The 18,222-nt window shown below is 33.8% G+C and overlaps 2 protein-coding genes across 7 annotated transcripts; one reads left to right on the forward strand and one right to left on the reverse strand.

The window, feature by feature from the left end:
- Positions 1 to 405: 405 nt before the first annotated feature.
- LOC114413272 (MACPF domain-containing protein At4g24290-like) lies at positions 406 to 8,800 on the reverse strand. Its single transcript, XM_028377565.1, has 7 exons — positions 8,367 to 8,800; positions 7,538 to 7,776; positions 7,027 to 7,219; positions 5,974 to 6,036; positions 5,213 to 5,405; positions 2,815 to 2,981; positions 406 to 1,395 (listed from the first exon to the last, which is right to left on the reverse strand). Exons 1-7 carry the CDS (start codon positions 8,616 to 8,618, stop codon positions 712 to 714), a joined length of 1,791 nt encoding a protein of 596 aa, XP_028233366.1. The 5' UTR covers positions 8,619 to 8,800; the 3' UTR covers positions 406 to 711.
- Positions 8,801 to 12,086: 3,286 nt separating this feature from the next.
- On the forward strand, positions 12,087 to 17,494 carry LOC114413273 (MACPF domain-containing protein At4g24290-like). 6 transcript variants are annotated; one of them, XM_028377569.1, is made up of 8 exons: positions 12,088 to 12,475; positions 12,752 to 12,798; positions 13,393 to 13,660; positions 13,757 to 13,995; positions 14,314 to 14,512; positions 15,575 to 15,758; positions 16,111 to 16,277; positions 16,735 to 17,494. In XM_028377569.1, exons 3-8 carry the CDS (start codon positions 13,409 to 13,411, stop codon positions 17,413 to 17,415), a joined length of 1,722 nt encoding a protein of 573 aa, XP_028233370.1. In that variant the 5' UTR covers positions 12,088 to 12,475; positions 12,752 to 12,798; positions 13,393 to 13,408; the 3' UTR covers positions 17,416 to 17,494. The 6 variants fall into 6 exon arrangements, with proteins under 6 accessions (XP_028233371.1, XP_028233370.1, XP_028233372.1 ...); XM_028377570.1 differs by lacking the exon at positions 12,752 to 12,798 and having other exon boundaries at positions 12,087 to 12,475; XM_028377571.1 differs by lacking the exon at positions 12,752 to 12,798 and having other exon boundaries at positions 12,089 to 12,475; positions 13,440 to 13,660.
- The last annotated feature ends 728 nt before the right edge of the window (positions 17,495 to 18,222 follow it).

Here is an 18,222-nt window from a genome sequence, read left to right on the forward strand (position 1 = left end):
CTTTGCAATGAATAAATGATGGTAGTTAGAAGCACCTTCAAATTATGTACAGTGCTTTGATTTTTGCATGCAACTTTTTTATACCCATCACACATATTACACTAAAAGTGCATTTGGAACAACTTATTCACATCCTGTTTGAATTTATCATATGATACATGACTTTTGAAAGTGTTTGAAAGAGTTTCAAATATGTTTATAAATTATTTTTAACTTATTTCAATAAGTTCTCCAAATAACTTGTAAAAATAACTTACAACTTATATAAAATTAGTTAGTCTCATCCTCTCTGTGATAATAGAAATAACTTATACATAACCACTCACATTATAAATTCTTATTCAACAAGCGAAGGTTAAGCTGTTTATCCTATCACACGCTAAATAACTCTCCCAAGGTATGAAATGAATGCCCTCTCGTTGTCTTGAGAGTAAAATTTAAATGAAACTACTGCATAGAAGAGGTCACTAAAATAAGAGTGCATTCAAACATACAGGCAAAACAAAACAAAAATGTAACGGGCATGACTACACAAGCCTTTCCCAAAACTACAAGGAATTCCCCAAAAGTTTCTGCAGTGCAGGTATACACAAATAATGGTAATGGAAAATGTACAAAGAAAAAGAATCAGAGACTATTATATATACACACGCCCATCTCATTGAACTTTACCTGATGAGATTATCTTCCAACAACCCTCATTTGATAATTTCAAAAACTTACCCTCTCTTCATCAGGTATCACAGTCAAAAGGGAATATTTTACTTTCAGTGATATTTTAGCCTTCTCCACAAAAAGCCTTGCCCCAGACACAACCCAGTAGCCAGGAGTATCTTGTGGTCCTCTTGTCATTTCAGTTGTGTCAACAAACCTTAGAAGTTTGGGTGACTGAGTAGGCACAGGAGGCCCCCCAGGGTATAAAGCAGAGTTGATGTTTACATCAGATGGCCGTGGTGGCGGTGGCTTTTGTGGACTTGAGAAGGTAGTGCTGATCAATGTTGAGATTATTCCAGATTTCTGGGTCAAGCCAGGAGAACCCTCCCATTCAGGTTCTTTCACACGGGTAGCACCAACAACTTTATAGAAATGAAGTCTTAGGAATAGAACTTTCTTTAGGCCAGTATCTCCAACTTCAAAGTGAGCACCAGTCACGACAGCATTGTCATCAACTGAATCAACAGGAGCTGTGCAAACATGAGAGAAACTCTTCCACTGGACCTTCTCATAGTACTTGCGTTCTGAAGAGTCGTTAGACACATTCCCAATAGGCTCATCCTGGAGTTGGAAGGTTTTGGGTAGGGAAGAGAGGTGCTGTAAATGGATTGCCAAGCAGTTGCTTCTCTTTCCTTCCAAATACAATCGAAGGCCTGTCACGGGCTTCTTTCCCACATCAACCTGTATGTAAGTAGTTCAAGGTCAGTCTAAATCACCATATGTACAAAAGATCTAATAATGCATACAATAGCTGACTATTTTGGAATGACTAGATAAAGAAATAGAAGACTCTTCATCAGTACAAGTGTACAACTATTTGACTATTGACCAACAAAATTTAATGTCATAAACAGGTTTACATTTTCAGCCAAAATTATTGAGAAAATCTAACTAGACTTTTGGTACAAAAACCACAGATATAGGGTTGAAAAGTAAATGTGACAACTGACGAGAGTGATTTGCAGCCACCAGAAACATAAAATCTAGTCACTAAAACTTAAAAGAAGTTTGTTCATCTACTCATTTGTGTGGCAATATTTGATAATAATCAATTAGACAGGAGCAGGAAAAAGAAAAACCAAATCATATGATACTAATATTTCTAATTTTCACTTTTGGCTAAAATATTCAATTAAACAAATTAGATGGTGATTTTAACTCTAAATTCATGAACGAAATAGGTGGCCATAATTGTCATTCATCTCTCCCCAATCATTGCTGAACTAGACCAAGAATCTATCAAGTCATGGGGAGAATAAAACAAAATGCCTGAAGAGGAGGTCTAATAAATCTCTTAAAGTAAGACAGACTTGAAAAATTGAAATAGCCAAACTATTAGCTAATGTATTAGTTTAAACCCACAAAAGGCAAAGGTACACACATCAGAGTATATATCATATTCCTCATTTGTTGAGAAGAACTGAACAAATTTACCCAAGAAAATCACCAAAGCATCCAAACATAAGCAAAAAAACATACTAAAAAAGCAAACTATGATCCCTAACTTTAGGCTATAATTTCTTTAGTTCCAAAACTTTGTTGGTGGTTTAGACCAAATGGGAAAGTGGGAAAGATAGGGTATTTTGATTACTATAAAACTAGTGTACCCTAATGCCCAGAGGCTCCTCACTATGCGAAGGTATGAGGGAGGATCATTGTATGCAGCTTTACTCTTGCATATGCAAAGAAACTGTTTCTGGATTTCAACCCATGACCGGTCACCAAGGCACAACTTTACTGTTATGCCAGGGCTCACCCTCAGTATATTTGATTACTATAATTCTGCAAAAATGCAATGTTGTGATGATACAAAAATTGACATAATATTCCTATTTAGACTGATGCTCTAGGTCCAGTACAAGAGCAACTAGCACAAACCTAGCGCAGCAACACTTCTTACACAACAATAATCTTAATATCCTGAGTCTCAATTTTAAAATTACAACACATCTTGGATAGACCATCTTCCCCCTCTATCACTGTTATTCAATAGGGAAAAGGGGGGGGGGGGGGGTGAGCACAATTACATAAATCATGGAACCAAAGATAACAACAAACCAACTGGATACAAAAAGTTCAACATAAAACAAGTAGCATTACCGGTGTTGTGTTTACATAGAGCTTGGGACCCATGAAACTAAACTGTAAAGAAGCAGCATTTTGTGGCTTCCTTTCAGGACCAAGGGCAAGCTCACCAAATACAGGGGCCCATTGCCTTGGAAGCTGGAACTCCAAAAATTGATGCAGTTCTTCAATTTGTGGTTTATCTGCAGTTAGAAGTTACAACGGATGATCGTTATAATTTACTTCAAGACCAGTTTTTTAACCTCCAATGCAAAGATTAAGAATTACAATTATGGCATATAATTAGACCATTTCCAATAGGATACAAAACTATAGTTACAAACAGTAATTTTCTGAATAATCATTTCCAATGAATTTTCAGACAAGAAATTGAGAAAATATATAAGATCTTCAGCAGAATCTGAATTTAAAGAAATTGCACAATGTCTATGTCAATTAATGTGGCTGAACATTATTCTAGAGAATTGAATTGAAGGGTCCAGTGAAGCTTTACGGCAGCAAGAAGTCAGCTATCAATATTGCCTATAATCCTATGCAGCATGAGAGGACAAAAAATATTGAAATAGATAGACATTTCATAAAAGAAAAGTTGGAGGGAGCTCTTGTGTGCATGTCCCGTTACAACACCAACTGGTTGATGTTCTCACAAAGGGGCTAAACAGCTTGGGTTTTTATGATCTGCCAAACTGGGAATGGAAGACATCTATTTGCCAGCTTGAGGGAGATTGTTAAATTGTCAGTATGTAAATCTAATCATTAGGAGAATCCACTGAAAGTCTCTTAAATCTGGGGATTCACTTAAAAAACTAATTAGGCAAGTTTTTATTCCTTTTATTAGGATTGATTCTGTTTCCTTTTTTGTAACGGATGTTCAGCAACTAACCTCCATTTTAACTAAAGTTGCGTCATCATCCATATAACATTATTGAAAAGCATACTTATCAATCTTGGTTAGCAACGCATAGTGGCTGACCCCAAAAACATTGTAGCGGTATACCCCATAGGGAGATGACCGTTATTCTGATTTTGTATATATAGATTAAATAATTTATACCAACCATATATAAATGATATAAAATTTAAAAAGGTACTCAAGATTTATGATATCTTCATGGTTAACAATAAAAGGTCATAGATTTTAAGCAAAAAATACAAGTAAATAACAATAAAAGTTAAGGAAACAAACAAAATGAAAAGGCATATTCATATTTCAAATTTCAAATACAAGACATCTTAAACATTCAATAAAAAGTGAGGGTAAGTGTTGCCCAGAGAAAATAACAAAGGTGGTTGAGATCCTGAGGATTCAAAATAGTTCAGAGTAGAGAAAAGAATGGAAGGTGATCATGGTTATCAAACTCTCGAGTTAACTCGCTAACTCTTATGAGTTTATGAATCCACTTATCTTCTGTGAGTTGACTCATGTGTAAAACTCTCTTTTTATTAGACTCTGGGTAAACTCAACAAACTCTAAGTAAACTCGATAGACTCTCGAGTTTACCACCGAGTCAGCAAGTTAAGAAAATTAGACAAAATGTAAGCCATTTTAGGTTGTTTTCTATCTGTTTAGTGTTCAACATACCTCCATTTAGTGTTTGTTCCCGAATCGAAAAATTCCCACCTCTAATAATATCAAACTCTTGTTCTCTAATAACATCAAACCGTCGATAGAAATGCTCTACCACTACTATAACATTTGTAAGTTATTATCTAGTAGTGATGCATTACTAGACTTGATTATTTAAGTATTGTGAAATTTATAATTTACTATTTTACTTTATTAAATTGTTGAAATGTTTAATTGGTATGTTATTTATAAATATTTTGTTATTATTTTTATATGAAGTGGACTCTTAGTTTACGAGTTGAGTTCAGGAGTCGAGTCTTTGAAACTCTCACAAATTTATGTAAACTCTTGAGTTTGATAACCTTGGAGGGGATTGTCATAAGAAATAAAGCTGGAAATGGGTGGGTGTTAGTCAAACAATGTGAGAGTCTCTTAGTAGATAAAAGCATGGGAAACTACATCAATTAGGGATTTTTTAAATTTCAAAATGGAGTGAAATCTCAACTTTGACCCTGAAAATTCCCCAAAATGGTGCTATTTTGAGGGTGAAAATGGGTTTTCAAAAAAGCGTCACTCTACAGCCACTAGAATGCACTGCTATTCAAAACTTTGTGGTGGGCAGCCCATAGCTGCTCGGCATCGCCATACTGCTATAGCACACTATTGGTAACTATGCTAAAAAGAATCATGGATTCATGGGTTTTCCCTAACAAACCAAAATATATCATATCCCAAAGTAAAATATATAAAATGAATCTATACTGCCATAGTATCTGTTGAATCCACAGGCTTAGAAGCAAAATGTAAATAAGAAAATGGCTAATGGAGTCACACTTAGTCGCTTACAGCGTAAATAGAGATTCATGGCATGAGTTAAATATCCACTCCCATTTATTCCACCAAGTAGAGATGTAATTGGTACAAATGACATTGATATCACATCAGGTTGAGACAGAACAGTTTGGCACCACTCACTATGGGACAAAGATCTTTTCCCATTTCCACCTTTCCTCCTGCACATGAACTTGATATCCTGCGCCTAAAATGTTTAATGAAAAGTGGGAAAAAAGTAAGAATAATTGTTGTGTGACCTATGTATTATTTATTTATTTTGCTTTTGGACTGAAGAAGGGGACATTGCTACGGAAAAAGACATCAATTTGATGACTTTCTTGGTTGGAATGATTTGAGGCAAAACAAATTACACTGATCCACCAAAGCAATTTCAGATGCTTAAATGCTGGTTTTGGTATTCAACATGAAAGTACCAGATTGAACATACAATTTCAAAGATTAAATGTCAAGAACAAAATGATGTATATTGAATAAAAGTAAAATAATTATGAATTAATAAAGTACTAACAACAACTGATAGAGCAGGAAAAGTCTCTTTAGTAACGATATTAAAATTTGCATTGGAAAACACAGGAGTTTTCAAAAACAAAGCAGAACAAACAAGTCTATCAGCCAAATGTTGCACAGCAATTTAAATTATAAAAAAATGGCAAGGGAATTGGGTAGTAGTTCTTTAAGCCCAAGCCTATAGGAGAAACATGAAGGATCCTGTACCTGGCATAAATTCAATTTTTAAAATAAAATGTATTTACCTCTGATTCATAGTAGGATCTGGTTTGAATATCCATGAAATTTAGCGCATTATCCTTCATAACCTGTGGGAAAAAAGAGGAAAATACAAGTTATGATGGCTGTCTGCATAAGACTATGTAATATTTTCATTAGAAAAAAGCATAAATGTTAATAAGTGGACTGTTTTTTGTTTTTGGGTGAAATAAGTGGACTGGTTTTACCGCAAATAAATAGGAAGATCATTTGAATTCATTTCCTAATTTTTTTTATTTGATCTTGTGAGATTACATTAATGTTGTATTTATTGTTATACAAAAATCAGATATTCTATTTCCAATTAATCAGTAATTGATTGATTTTGTAATCAATACTGATTTTGTTTCTCTATTATAAATAGAGATCAAGTGTGGTCATACTTGACACAACACAATTACACTAAACACTTCTATATGGTATCAAAGCCTGGTTTATTCTTGATGTACCGAAGGATATGTGTGACAACATCATAATGACTATCACAGGGAGCATTCAAGAATTGGCTCACCACATTGACAGCAAACGTGATGTCTGGTATGGTGACAATGAGATAATTAAGTGTGCCTACAAGTTGTCGATATCTTCCCAGGTCTTCCATAGGCTCCCCCTGACCCGGAAGAAGCTTAACATTAGGATCCATAGGTGTGTCACTCGGGCGACAATCAAGCATTCCAGCCTCAGTCAAAATTTCTAAGACATACCTTGGTAAGCTTGATCGTGGAATATTTTACTCTTATGCCCATTACTACTGATGCAGAGACATTTTACAAGCAATGTGGTCAGTTTTTCATGGTGGTTACTCTAGCCGGACTCACAGTGGACCTTGATGCAGTACGCAATCAAATACTATCGGGTCCTACTGTTCCTACTTATGACATGGTTGTCACATGTATCCTTGATGTAATCCAGTAGTTATACGGAAGTCCTTGATGACCCCACCATGTATTCACATACCCCATCACAAAAAGGTGTAATCTTATAGCATTTACCAAAATTAACCAGAATAAAAATAAACTTGAACTGGGAAAGCTTCAAACCTTTTCCTTTGCATTAAACCTACTGTTATACTGTCCAGCTTTGTCAATGAAGAATTCGTCTGCCATGTCCTTTAATTTTTTCTGTACTTCAGCAGGTGGGACAGTAGATGAGTACTGCTGCGTTGCATAGATTATATCAGTTCCTCCTATTCTCACCCCAACTATAACATGAGTTCCATATTTCTCAATGAATCTGAAATGAAAGATGTAAAGATGAGTTGCAACTCAAACATTGCAAGTGTATTTTTTAAAGGAAATGACTGGCAAAGCAGTTAAATGTGTACACTACACTTGTTATGATTGCAGGGGAAATGTTATAAGCAGTAAGTAGCAAGACCTTTGGTAAAGGGTTTGCAAGTGGTGTCAAAGTTCTGAGGACACAAGTTGGGTTGTATGTATTAGCATAAACCTATTGGACTCTGTTTCTCACTTTAGTTAGCTCTTTCTGGACACTTGTTGAACACTTCAACTATGCATTATACTACTATATTTTGCTGAATCAAGGAAGTACCTTGTCAATGCAGCCGGATCCCAGGACGAAGGAACAGCTTGTTTGACATGATCATGAAGAACTACCTGGGTTTTCTCAAATGCAATGTTGTAGAGTGTGATGGATACACCATCAAAAGCAAGAGTCTTGGTATTGGCAGCATCTTTTTGCCAAACTCCTTTAAACCCAAACGCAGAGTTGAAATGGCCCGTTGGAATCTTACCAGACAGTGACAAGTCCTGGTTGAACTGCTCTGACATCTAAAACAAGGTAGACATGCCTTGTCAGATAAACAATCAATCCTCCACACTCTTCAACAACAACATAATAACAATAACAGACATGCCAAAGTATTTCGATTTTCTAAAACAAAAAGTTATATTATTATCATAAATCCATTTTTTTCTAACATCTCATTTTGACCTCAATTTTTGTTCCTATCTGCCTCTTCATTTTCCTCCACCCATTTTATAAAACAAAAACAGATATGTAACTTTTTTTAAAATACACACACATTTTTCAACATGGACACATAAACAATTTCGTGGCCTTTGGCAAATATTCACAAACAATTCCCCAGTTATAACACATTTTTAACTGTTTAAACTAAATATATCAAAATTAGTTTTATGGAATTTTAAAATGAACAGGTCCTTCCTCTCCTCCGCCCACAATGAACAAGTTTTAAACTTGGTCACCAAAACGAAACCTTTGACTTAAACAAAAAAAAAAAAAAACTATTTTCTACACTTAAAACCCATGATAAAAAAAAGTCAAAAACAATTTTTGTTACTAAAAAGTATTTAGTACATAAAAACACAATATTCACAACTTGTGGATATGGTAGTACCTGCTGAAAAGAGAGGACATCGGAGCACAATCTCATGCGGTCACCTTTATCGCACTTGATGGATTTGGGGACATTAGGGATGGAAATCCGAGGAGGGAGTTCGACAGTTCGAAGGTTGTCATCGTCAATAGCGATCAATCTGGAGTGGTTCTTGCAGGATTTGAGCTTCAGATCGTTGGTGAGATCGTAACCCAAGCCAATGGCCCTTATGGCGTCTTCCGGCGCCACCCCTTTATTCTTCCCTGCCATCATCTTCTTCTTCTTTTTCACGCGCTCATCACCCAAATCAATTAATTCCTATGTTGTTTGAATGGAATTTGTGAAGATGATGGATGTGCAGAAGACAAAAGAAAAGAAAATGAATGAATGGAGTTCACGAGAATTGGAATTGGAGATGGCCGTTTGATAATGTCTATAGTCAAAGGGAGACGTAGTATTATTAATATACTACTTGCCTAATTACAAGACTGCTCAAACTAGTCACCTTCTCAAATCTAAACCCCTTTTCAACCTACTTTTTCTTTTATTTTAAATTTACCAATTTTACTAAACTAAAAAATTTAAATACTTCTTTTAGCTTATATGTCACACCTCACCATTTTCGGTTATGCTTAGCTTTATGGTCCATTTGGAAGAAAAGAAAATAAAGAGGAAGAATAATAGGATCACAAAGTTTTTTCTTTTGCTTTGAATAGAAAGTGATAAGAAAATAAGAGGAATAAGTAACTTCATGATAAAAAAAATTTAAACATTTCATTTTTTATTTTTTCTTTTTAATTTAACTTTCAATATTTTTTTTTCATTTTTTTCTCTCTCGACCAAACATAGGGTGTCTCTCTCCATTTGTCAATTTGAGAGCAATTTTATCACATGGTTACTTGCTTCAAATTTTTTTAAAATAAAAATATATTGTTATTTTTGTAGGCCAAAGAAATAATAGATAAATAAATGAATTGTAAAAATTTAACTTCCGCCTATTCTTGTTGTGTCATGCCCCAAATTTTCCAACAACTTGTTTAGAACAAGCATGTATATGCATGTATGTATGTATAATTTTTGGTGCACATAGGTTCACTGTCAAAGAAAGCCAATTCACGCTTGAATGATGAAACTAAAAGTAAAACCATATAATATTTTTTGTTAATATTATTAAACCTTAGAGTTTAACGCCGACTTTGCAACTGTTTTTTTTTTTCCTTCGTTGGTGGGCTTCGTATGTATATGAATGTTTAGGGATTCAGACCATAGAATATAAATACATGTGGATTTTTCGTTTCTAACTCCTTTACATGCAAATCACATGGAAATTAGCAGCATGTATATATAATAAAGTCTGGATCCGCACAAAGTAAATAGCTTATACTATCAATTGTTCTAGTTTTCATGAATATAGTTTAGAATGTAAATGATTTTTATTTTTTTTTATATATGCATCTTTGATAGAAACAAGTGCAACACTCAACGAGGTTGTCGTTCTTATTTGACTGTGTTAGTAGAGGCCAATCCACGCTTTCGCACAGCAAAGTGTGCGAGAAATTCATTATACATATATATCAAAAATTGATGAATGATGATGCGGTATTAGGCTCCTGCGCATGCCCTTTACATGAGAAAAGAAAACTTTAGAGAACACTAGACAAATTTGAAAATGAATTAAGAAATGAGATTAAAAAAATATGATTAGTTCAAGAAGATTCTAATAAACTGTGCATATAAGTAATAAGTGTTATTTAAAAAATATTTACATAATTTTAACACAATTATATTGTGAACACTCGATGTCGAATTTAATACGTGGCATTCTTGATAAAACAATTAAATAGAGGAATATTATGATCATATGCAAAAATCTGTTCATCGGATCGGAAGGTTAGGTAGGTATGTACGGTTTCTTTCTAGAAAAAGTCAAAGCTCGAGGGCGGCTACTACGCCTCATGCCTTACTACAATTTCTAATTTTATAATTCAACATAACAACTAATTATTGGTGAGGTCCAGCTGCTTCCGCGTAACTTTTTAAAGTAACAGTCTCTCTCTTTTTTTTTTAAAAAAAATTCTGGATCAAAATTTGTCATATTTTAATTTTATGAAGATAAAAACTATATTATAAATTTTGCAAGCTGAATATTTCCAATTTTAATGGACTTTTAACTTATATTTAAAAGTAATTAATTTAATAAACAGTTAACAAATATGTATTTTTTTTCTTTCTAAAATATGTTTTTGTTTGCTTTGAGTCAAAATTTGACATATTTTAATTTTTTAAGTATGAAAAACCTATTAAAAATTTTATAAGAATGAAATATGAACATTTTCAATTTTAATAAACTGTTAATTAATATTTAAAATAATTAATTGCAATGGATGTTAGCAAATATGTCATTTTTTTATTAGCTAAGATATATTTTTCATTTTTATAATTAAAAATATTTGAATTTCGTACTTGTGAATCTTCATACTAGTTGAATATGTATGGTGTGCTATGTTGCTTTCTCTTTACTATGATAGAGTTAATGTGAAATGTCATAGTTCCTTATTTCATTATCTCCTATTAGTTGAAAAAGAGACATCTTATCTTTATTTTTAAAAAGAAAAAATAATTAAAAAATCAGTAATAATATATTTTTAAGGAAAAAATATAACACTTATATTCTGAAGGCTTATAAAAAAATAAAAATAATTATATATATTAAAAGATAATTTAGAAATAAAAAATATTTACACGAAAAGACATAATTAACTTTATTAATAGTTATAAATATGGTTAATAATCTTACTCGAAAATATTGGTAATTTAGGAGAAGTGCATCTTCTATAGTTCTATACATTATAAAACAATGAATTTTATAATCCTGGTTCTTTTTTCCTTGATGGCAGGTAGATGTAGGTAATAGACCAGTAGTACATTTGGAAGGGAGAAGCAGCAACCAGTTGGCGATTCATCTCCGGCATCTGACTTCACTACCCAAGTCCTTATTACTTTCTGAGAGCAATGCTTACTTGTTTTGTGACTCATATAGCTGCAACTTTCATAAGAAAGTTAAATGGTTACAAGTTGAAAAGAAGTGTCTCTTTTTAAGGCTGCATTTCTGTAAAGTCATTGGTGCCACTCTGCAGAAGGCACCTACCTGTCTTGGCCAGTCCAGCTTCATGTCTGGGGTCACCCAGAAAGAAATTATGCAGAAAGGACTTGATTGTCTTGCTTCACTGATTAAACATAATAAGAATTAACTGAAGCTAGTTACATGGGAGAAATTTTAGTATAGATAATATACGCATGATAAGCTACATATCTCACATAAGATATAATTTATCTTATTGCAACTATCATTTTTGTGCAACTATCTTATTGCTAACAAATGGAATTGAATTAGATATAATTTATCACCTTAGCATATAATTATAAGTATAATGTTTTATACTCTAAATCAATATCAATCACTTTTAAGATAATTATTATAAATAATGAATTATAATTGAATGATAATATAAAATTATTTTATATATTTATTTTATTTTTTTCTGTAAATATTTAAAAAATGCTTTTTGGAACAAATTCAACAGGAGTTTTACGTGTAAATGAAATTGTAAAGTGACCTAGTTCAATCACATTTCCAGTGGATTAAGACTTTGGGGACAAGAGTGTGAAAATGTTTCTCTGTTCGTACTTTATATAAAAACTAAAATATGTTTTCATCCTCCAATAGTTTGTGAAGGTTGAATTTTCAGGTTAAAAATTAGCATGAATAACATAAAAATAGTCACAAATTACATTAGTATTTATTTTCCCCTTTAATCTGTGGTGATTTCCATTACCCAGAAGTTCTCCGTGACAGCCATAAACACATACAACAACATAACTGGCAAAATTCCGTCAAAATCCTCACATGGATTGCTTGAAAAGAATAGTCTAGATGCCACACACGCGCGCCAACAAAAAGTCTATTGCTATCAAGTGAAATACAAGTTAGTCCAAAAACACCAGAAAAGAGGAGAGGGGACAAATAACTTACTGGTTGAAGGCATACCTTGAAGAGGAGGAAAAAAAAATCGCAATTTTGCTGGGCAGCCAATGACGAACGATGAAAGTGGATTGTTGAAGACTTGAAGGTAATTTTTTAAATTTCTGTTAGCTTTTTCTTGATATTCTACAAAAATTGGCATTTTTTAAAATTTTTACTTTGCTAGTTATACAATTGGTCGTGAGTTGTTTGTTGACTTTGGGCCAGTACAAGAATTAGTGGCATTGATAGGTATTTCTATCTATCTAGCAACTAGAAATTAGAATAATAAAATATTAAGAAAAATGTAAATGCAATACTTAATTCATAACTTCTGGGAAAGAGGCACGAGGTTACATATAGAGCTCCTTCTTCTTCCTTCCAGCACCGCCACTCCACCTCCCTCTCCCGCGACGCCAACGTCCACTAAAGGTATTTTTTTTCCCTTCCTCTTCTGTTGCATTTTCGTTCTTATTTTTTTTCTTCTTTCATTGTTTTTTTCTTATTCCCAGGATGTTGTTGGTTTGTTTGTACATTTTTTTAACATTGTGCTGAGATATTCAGGATCTTTCTACAAGAATTTATTCTCTATTTTGGAGATCTTTATCCTATCTTTATTGTAAGATCTTTACAAGATCAGATCTTGCTCAAGATGTGACATTAAAGATGCTCTCATAGCGTAGGTGACAAAGACCCAATGATCACTACAGCTAGGGCCAATTAAATACCTTAATATAATATAAATTAAAGCTGAAAATCCTCTAAGTATAACGGCATTCTAGTTCCTACTAAAGCAATCAGACACGTGCACATAATGTCTAAAGTATGAAAACCATAAGCCTGATCTACTAAAGTCAAGGCCTCCGCGTACGTAGTCCCTCTTCCTGTCTAGTTCCTACTAAAGCAAATCAATGACACCAACTTCAGCTCCCAAATTTTGGCTGAAAGATTATGAAACATCATAGGATATGTTCTTTATAATCTTTATTTGTGTTGATTTTGCCTTGCTTGCATTGAATGTTCTAGACCTTCAAATTGAGTAATGGCAGCAAGTGATTTGCGTTTGGAAGCAGCCCAGAATGCCATAAACTCAATTGGGTTGGGTTTTGACATAACGCAAGATATAAGTTTTGACAACTGTAAGAAGGGTTCGAGGTTGATATTTGTCAATGAGGAACAGTGCCGTCATCTTGAGATTCCTGGAGGGGTTTCAATTCCAAATGTCCCTAACTCCATCAAATGTGTCAGAGGAGAATCAATTAGATTCGAATCGGATGTTCTCACCCGGGATCAGGCATGTTAATTATGAATATGGTACCATGGTTAAACTTAAATACTTATATTAACCTTAAGACGGATGTTAATTTTGTGATCCTATAATGTCTTTCAGATGATGGAGCACTTCAACCAGCAAATGCTCCTTTCAGGAAATCTTGCAAGTGGTCATTTATGTGCTTCATTTGGGTTATCTGATCGAAGTATAAAAGATTTGGCTTCTATCAAGTCTCTTGCTTATGATGGTTGGTTTATCAAACGCTATACCATTGAATTAGAAAGGCATCACTGTAAAATCCTTGATCAGGTCGAAGAAGCAGTGCCATCATCATGGGACCCTGAGGCACTGGCAAGGTAAGACCCCAGAACTGCACACGTTAACAATTGAACTTCTCTTGCACACTTACCATTTCAACAGACTTATACGAGATCATGATATATAGGTATTGTTTGGTTCCTAAAAATCCAAGTTATTCCTTCTGGCATAAAAACAGCCCACCCAACCCATAAACTAAGTTTGTATCCAACAAACAGCATATAATATATTTTTTCGTTAATTACTTGATGATCATGCTCTTTTTTCATTGATGCAAACTTTATTATGATGGGTGTCATTGAGTATATTTGTAATTTCACGGTAATAAGATTATTTGTACTGATTCTTCATGCAAGGTTTATACAACGTTTTGGAACTCATGTCATAGTTGGGGTGAGCATGGGAGGGAAGGATGTGTTATACCTCAGACAAGAGGATACATCATATCTTGGTCCAACTAGTATTCAGAAACTTTTGAAGGACACAGCTAGCAGGAAGTTCAAGGATTCTGCAGAAAATCATAGCATAGCTTCTGAAGATTTATTTAACGAAAAAGTGATGTCCTTGCACATCTTTCTTGACTTACTTTGGCCTGCATGTTTTGTTGGAAACAAAAAATAATTATTATAATAAGTTTAAAATCAAAAAAATTTTCTTAATGAAAAATTATATATGGATTTGATTCTAAGGAAGGACTTGTAGAAAATCCTTCCCCTTCCATCCCCCCCCCCCCCCCCCTCCCCGCGCCAAAAAAAAAAAAGAAAGAAAGAAAAACTGAGTATGCATGTTTTCTGCCAAAAGAGTACAATTCCCATAAAAGAAAATTTTACAAATCGAATTCATGATAGAAATTTCTATTTTTGATCATTAACTCACTTGAAATTTTTTGAGTTAATTGCTAGTTATAACTTTGCTAACTTGTGCATCAAGAATGCTGTTGTTAGTGACAAATTTAAAATCATTGCAGTTTTACATGCTACAATATTTGCATTATAAGGTGTTACAAGTGCAACTCAAGTATCAAGCATCAAGAATTTTGAGTTAATTTGCTAGTTATAACTTTTGTAACTCAAGCATAAAAAATGCAGTTAATGAAAAATTTATAACCATTGCAACTTTACATGTTAAAATATTTGCATCATAAGGTGCTACAAGTGCAAATAAATTTCTTACTTGCATATAGCATGTATCTTACATTACATATGAAATTGCCCCCCCAGCATAGAAATTTTCTTGTATCAAAGAATGATAATTCAATTTATACATGTCCAGCCGGCCAGACAGAATGGTTGGATCTTCCTTTAGTACCATACTACCATTAATTTTCTTTTATCTTACACTAAAATAACTCATCTTGAACTTCTAAATTCTGTTTAGAATGCTACTATGTCAATGTCCCCTCCATGAAGAACTAGGTTAATGTATTAGCATCACAATATTAATGTTTAATGTCCAATATAATGAAGAAAGGCTTGTTCTGTAATTCTCTGTTAATATATTTACTGCATTTTTGCCTCTTTCTGTGTCATGCAATGCAACAGATGTTACAAACACAAAAGCTTTTTAAATTTCCTAACTGCATTGATACTCCATAAATTTTCTCAATTGGGTTTGCAGAATCTTTTTGTGATACATAGTAGGAGAGGTGGAAGCATTCAAAAGATGTATCATAGTGAATGGTTGGATACTATTGACTCGGAACCTGATGTAATATCAATGCTTCTTCTCCCTCTGACATCCCTTTGGAATAGAAGCGGCAGAAATGGATTTGTGAGCCATGCCATAAATCTCTATCACCGTTGTAAGTGATTATTTTATATGTTTTGTTGCACAAATATTTCATAGAACAGTAAAATTTGTCCTTTTTATCCTACCTAAATTTAAGAAAATGATCATTATGTCAAGAAAAATGGTATTATCTACTGACAATAAACCTAAGTGAGGGCTTGTTTACTTTAAAAAAAAAAAATTCCTTTGCTGGTTTCATTTTTACTTATAAATAAAAGTGTCATCTTATTTTCATTAGTTGTATGCAAATCTTTGAAATCAGAAAAAAAGTGAAAATAAGGTGAAGTAAAAATAGAAAACAGTTTTTAAATCAAACAGCTCCTATCTTAGTTGAACCTGCATGTAAACTGTGGCTGCTGAAACAGACAAACCTCCAATTGAAGACCTTCATCAATTTTTGGAGTTTCAGCTACCAAGACATTGGGCACCTGTAGCTAGTGAGATAAGCCTTGGTTCTCATCATAAGCATCAAGTGAACACCTGGATACGATTTAGTATCTTGGGTCCCAGGCTTTACATAAATACAATTCCAGTAAGTTTTCCATCTTGCACTTTTAATGTGCATTTTATAAGTTGAAGTTTCCCACGCTTCCAGTGTTTCTAATAAACTGTGAGTGGAAAAAGATGGTAAAGTGATGTACCTTACTCTCCTTTGTATTTCTTTTTGTTATAAATAATTAAATACAAGGAAGGCATGAGTAGCTTCTCTGCATACTTGTTGAATATGTACGGAGTGCTGTTTTCTCTTTACATTGATAGAGTTAATGTGAAATATCAGTTCACGATTTAATTTTCAATAATGTTCTGACCTTCTGTTGCTAACAGTTAGGTGGCCATGTAGCATTATCTCCCATAATAATCTTACTAGTATCAAACTCTACATGTTACATACATATCAATAGTAGAAGTACTAACATACTCGTAACATCTTTCTGTACATTATATAATAATTAATTTGATAGTCTTTATTCATTTTTCCTTAATAACAGGTGGATGTAGGTAATAGACCAGTGGTTGGGCTAAGATTACAATTGGAAGGGAGAAGCAGCAATCGGTTGGCCATTCATCTGCAGCATCTGGCTTCTCTACCCAAGTCCTTATCAGTTTCTGACAACTCAAATGCTTACTTGTCTTGTGACTCATATAACTGCAATTTGCATAAGAAAGTTAAATGGAACTCCTTATCATATGTTTGTACTGCTCCTGTTGAATCGGATGATAGTGTTTCCATTGTGACAGGAGCTCAATTACAGGTTGAAAACAAGTGTCTCTTTTTAAGGCTATGTTTCTCTAAAGTCATTGGTGTCACTTTACGGAAGGCACCTGAGTGGGATCAATCCCCCAGTCTTGGCCAGTTCAGCATCAAGACTTGGGGCATCTTAACAACATTTATTTCCAAAGCGGAACAAAGGGATCATCCAAAGCCGGGTGATGTAACCATTGGTTCCAGTATATATTCTGCTGCACGCCTTGCACCAGTGCGCACGCCTAAGCTTCTAAGGTTTGTTGACACAACGGAAATTATGCGAGGACCGGTAGATACTCCCGGACATTGGGTTGTATCCGGAGCAAGGTTGCATGTTCAGGATGCCAAAATATATTTGCATGTTAAGTATTCACTATTTTCCTTTGCTATGCAAACTGAAACTGGAGCTTCACAAGTACTTTAATCATCACTTCACCTTCCTTTTCTATCAAAGGTGCTTCACTGTCTTGTTGCTTGCATAGCTAATTAACTTCTTTTGGTTATGTTTTGCTGCTCTTTGTTGTTTTTTATTCATATCCTTTCACATTAATTAGATTCTTCGTGTGTTTGAAATACGATAAATCACATTAGAAGGGGGTCAAATAGTGTACTAGTCAAAGTATAAAACCTTTTCGAAATGGAAGATGCTATAATAAACAAGTTGATAAGAACTCTCGTCCAGTGACTAAAAGTGGACTATCGTTTAGAGATGTATAAAACCTATTTTCAGTTAAAACCTCGTGTGCAAAATGTGTCAACAATGGACTTTGAAATACTTTGATAAGCTAAAGAATAACAGCAAAAATACTTTGTTTTATACTGATTCACTCAACCTGAGTTATGTCTATTTCTCTTTTACCAACCAACTAGTAAAGGGTTTCGCTAATCAAATTTGATTACAACAAGTATTTTTTATCACTTTTGACTTACAAGTATTTTCAAGGCCACTACTAGCACAATCCTTAAACTTACAATAAAGTTCTAATGTCTCACAAGTATTTTGTGTATTACAAAGAATGAATTCTCTTAAGCTTTCATCATTGGACTCATCATCATAAGATGTACCAGTGTTGATACCTTTGGATGAGCTTTTAGATGTAGGTCTAGATGAGGATTCTTTGCAAGTTGAAGATGCTTTTACTTTTTGTGTTATTAGGGCCAAGGATTTTTCTTTTTTGAACCCTTCATCTTGTTGAATTTCCTGCTTATGAACCTTTAAGGTCCTAATAAG

The sequence above is a fragment of the Glycine soja genome, chromosome 5 (assembly GCF_004193775.1).
Source record: "Glycine soja cultivar W05 chromosome 5, ASM419377v2, whole genome shotgun sequence".
In the NCBI taxonomy this organism is placed as follows: Eukaryota; Viridiplantae; Streptophyta; class Magnoliopsida; order Fabales; family Fabaceae; genus Glycine; species Glycine soja.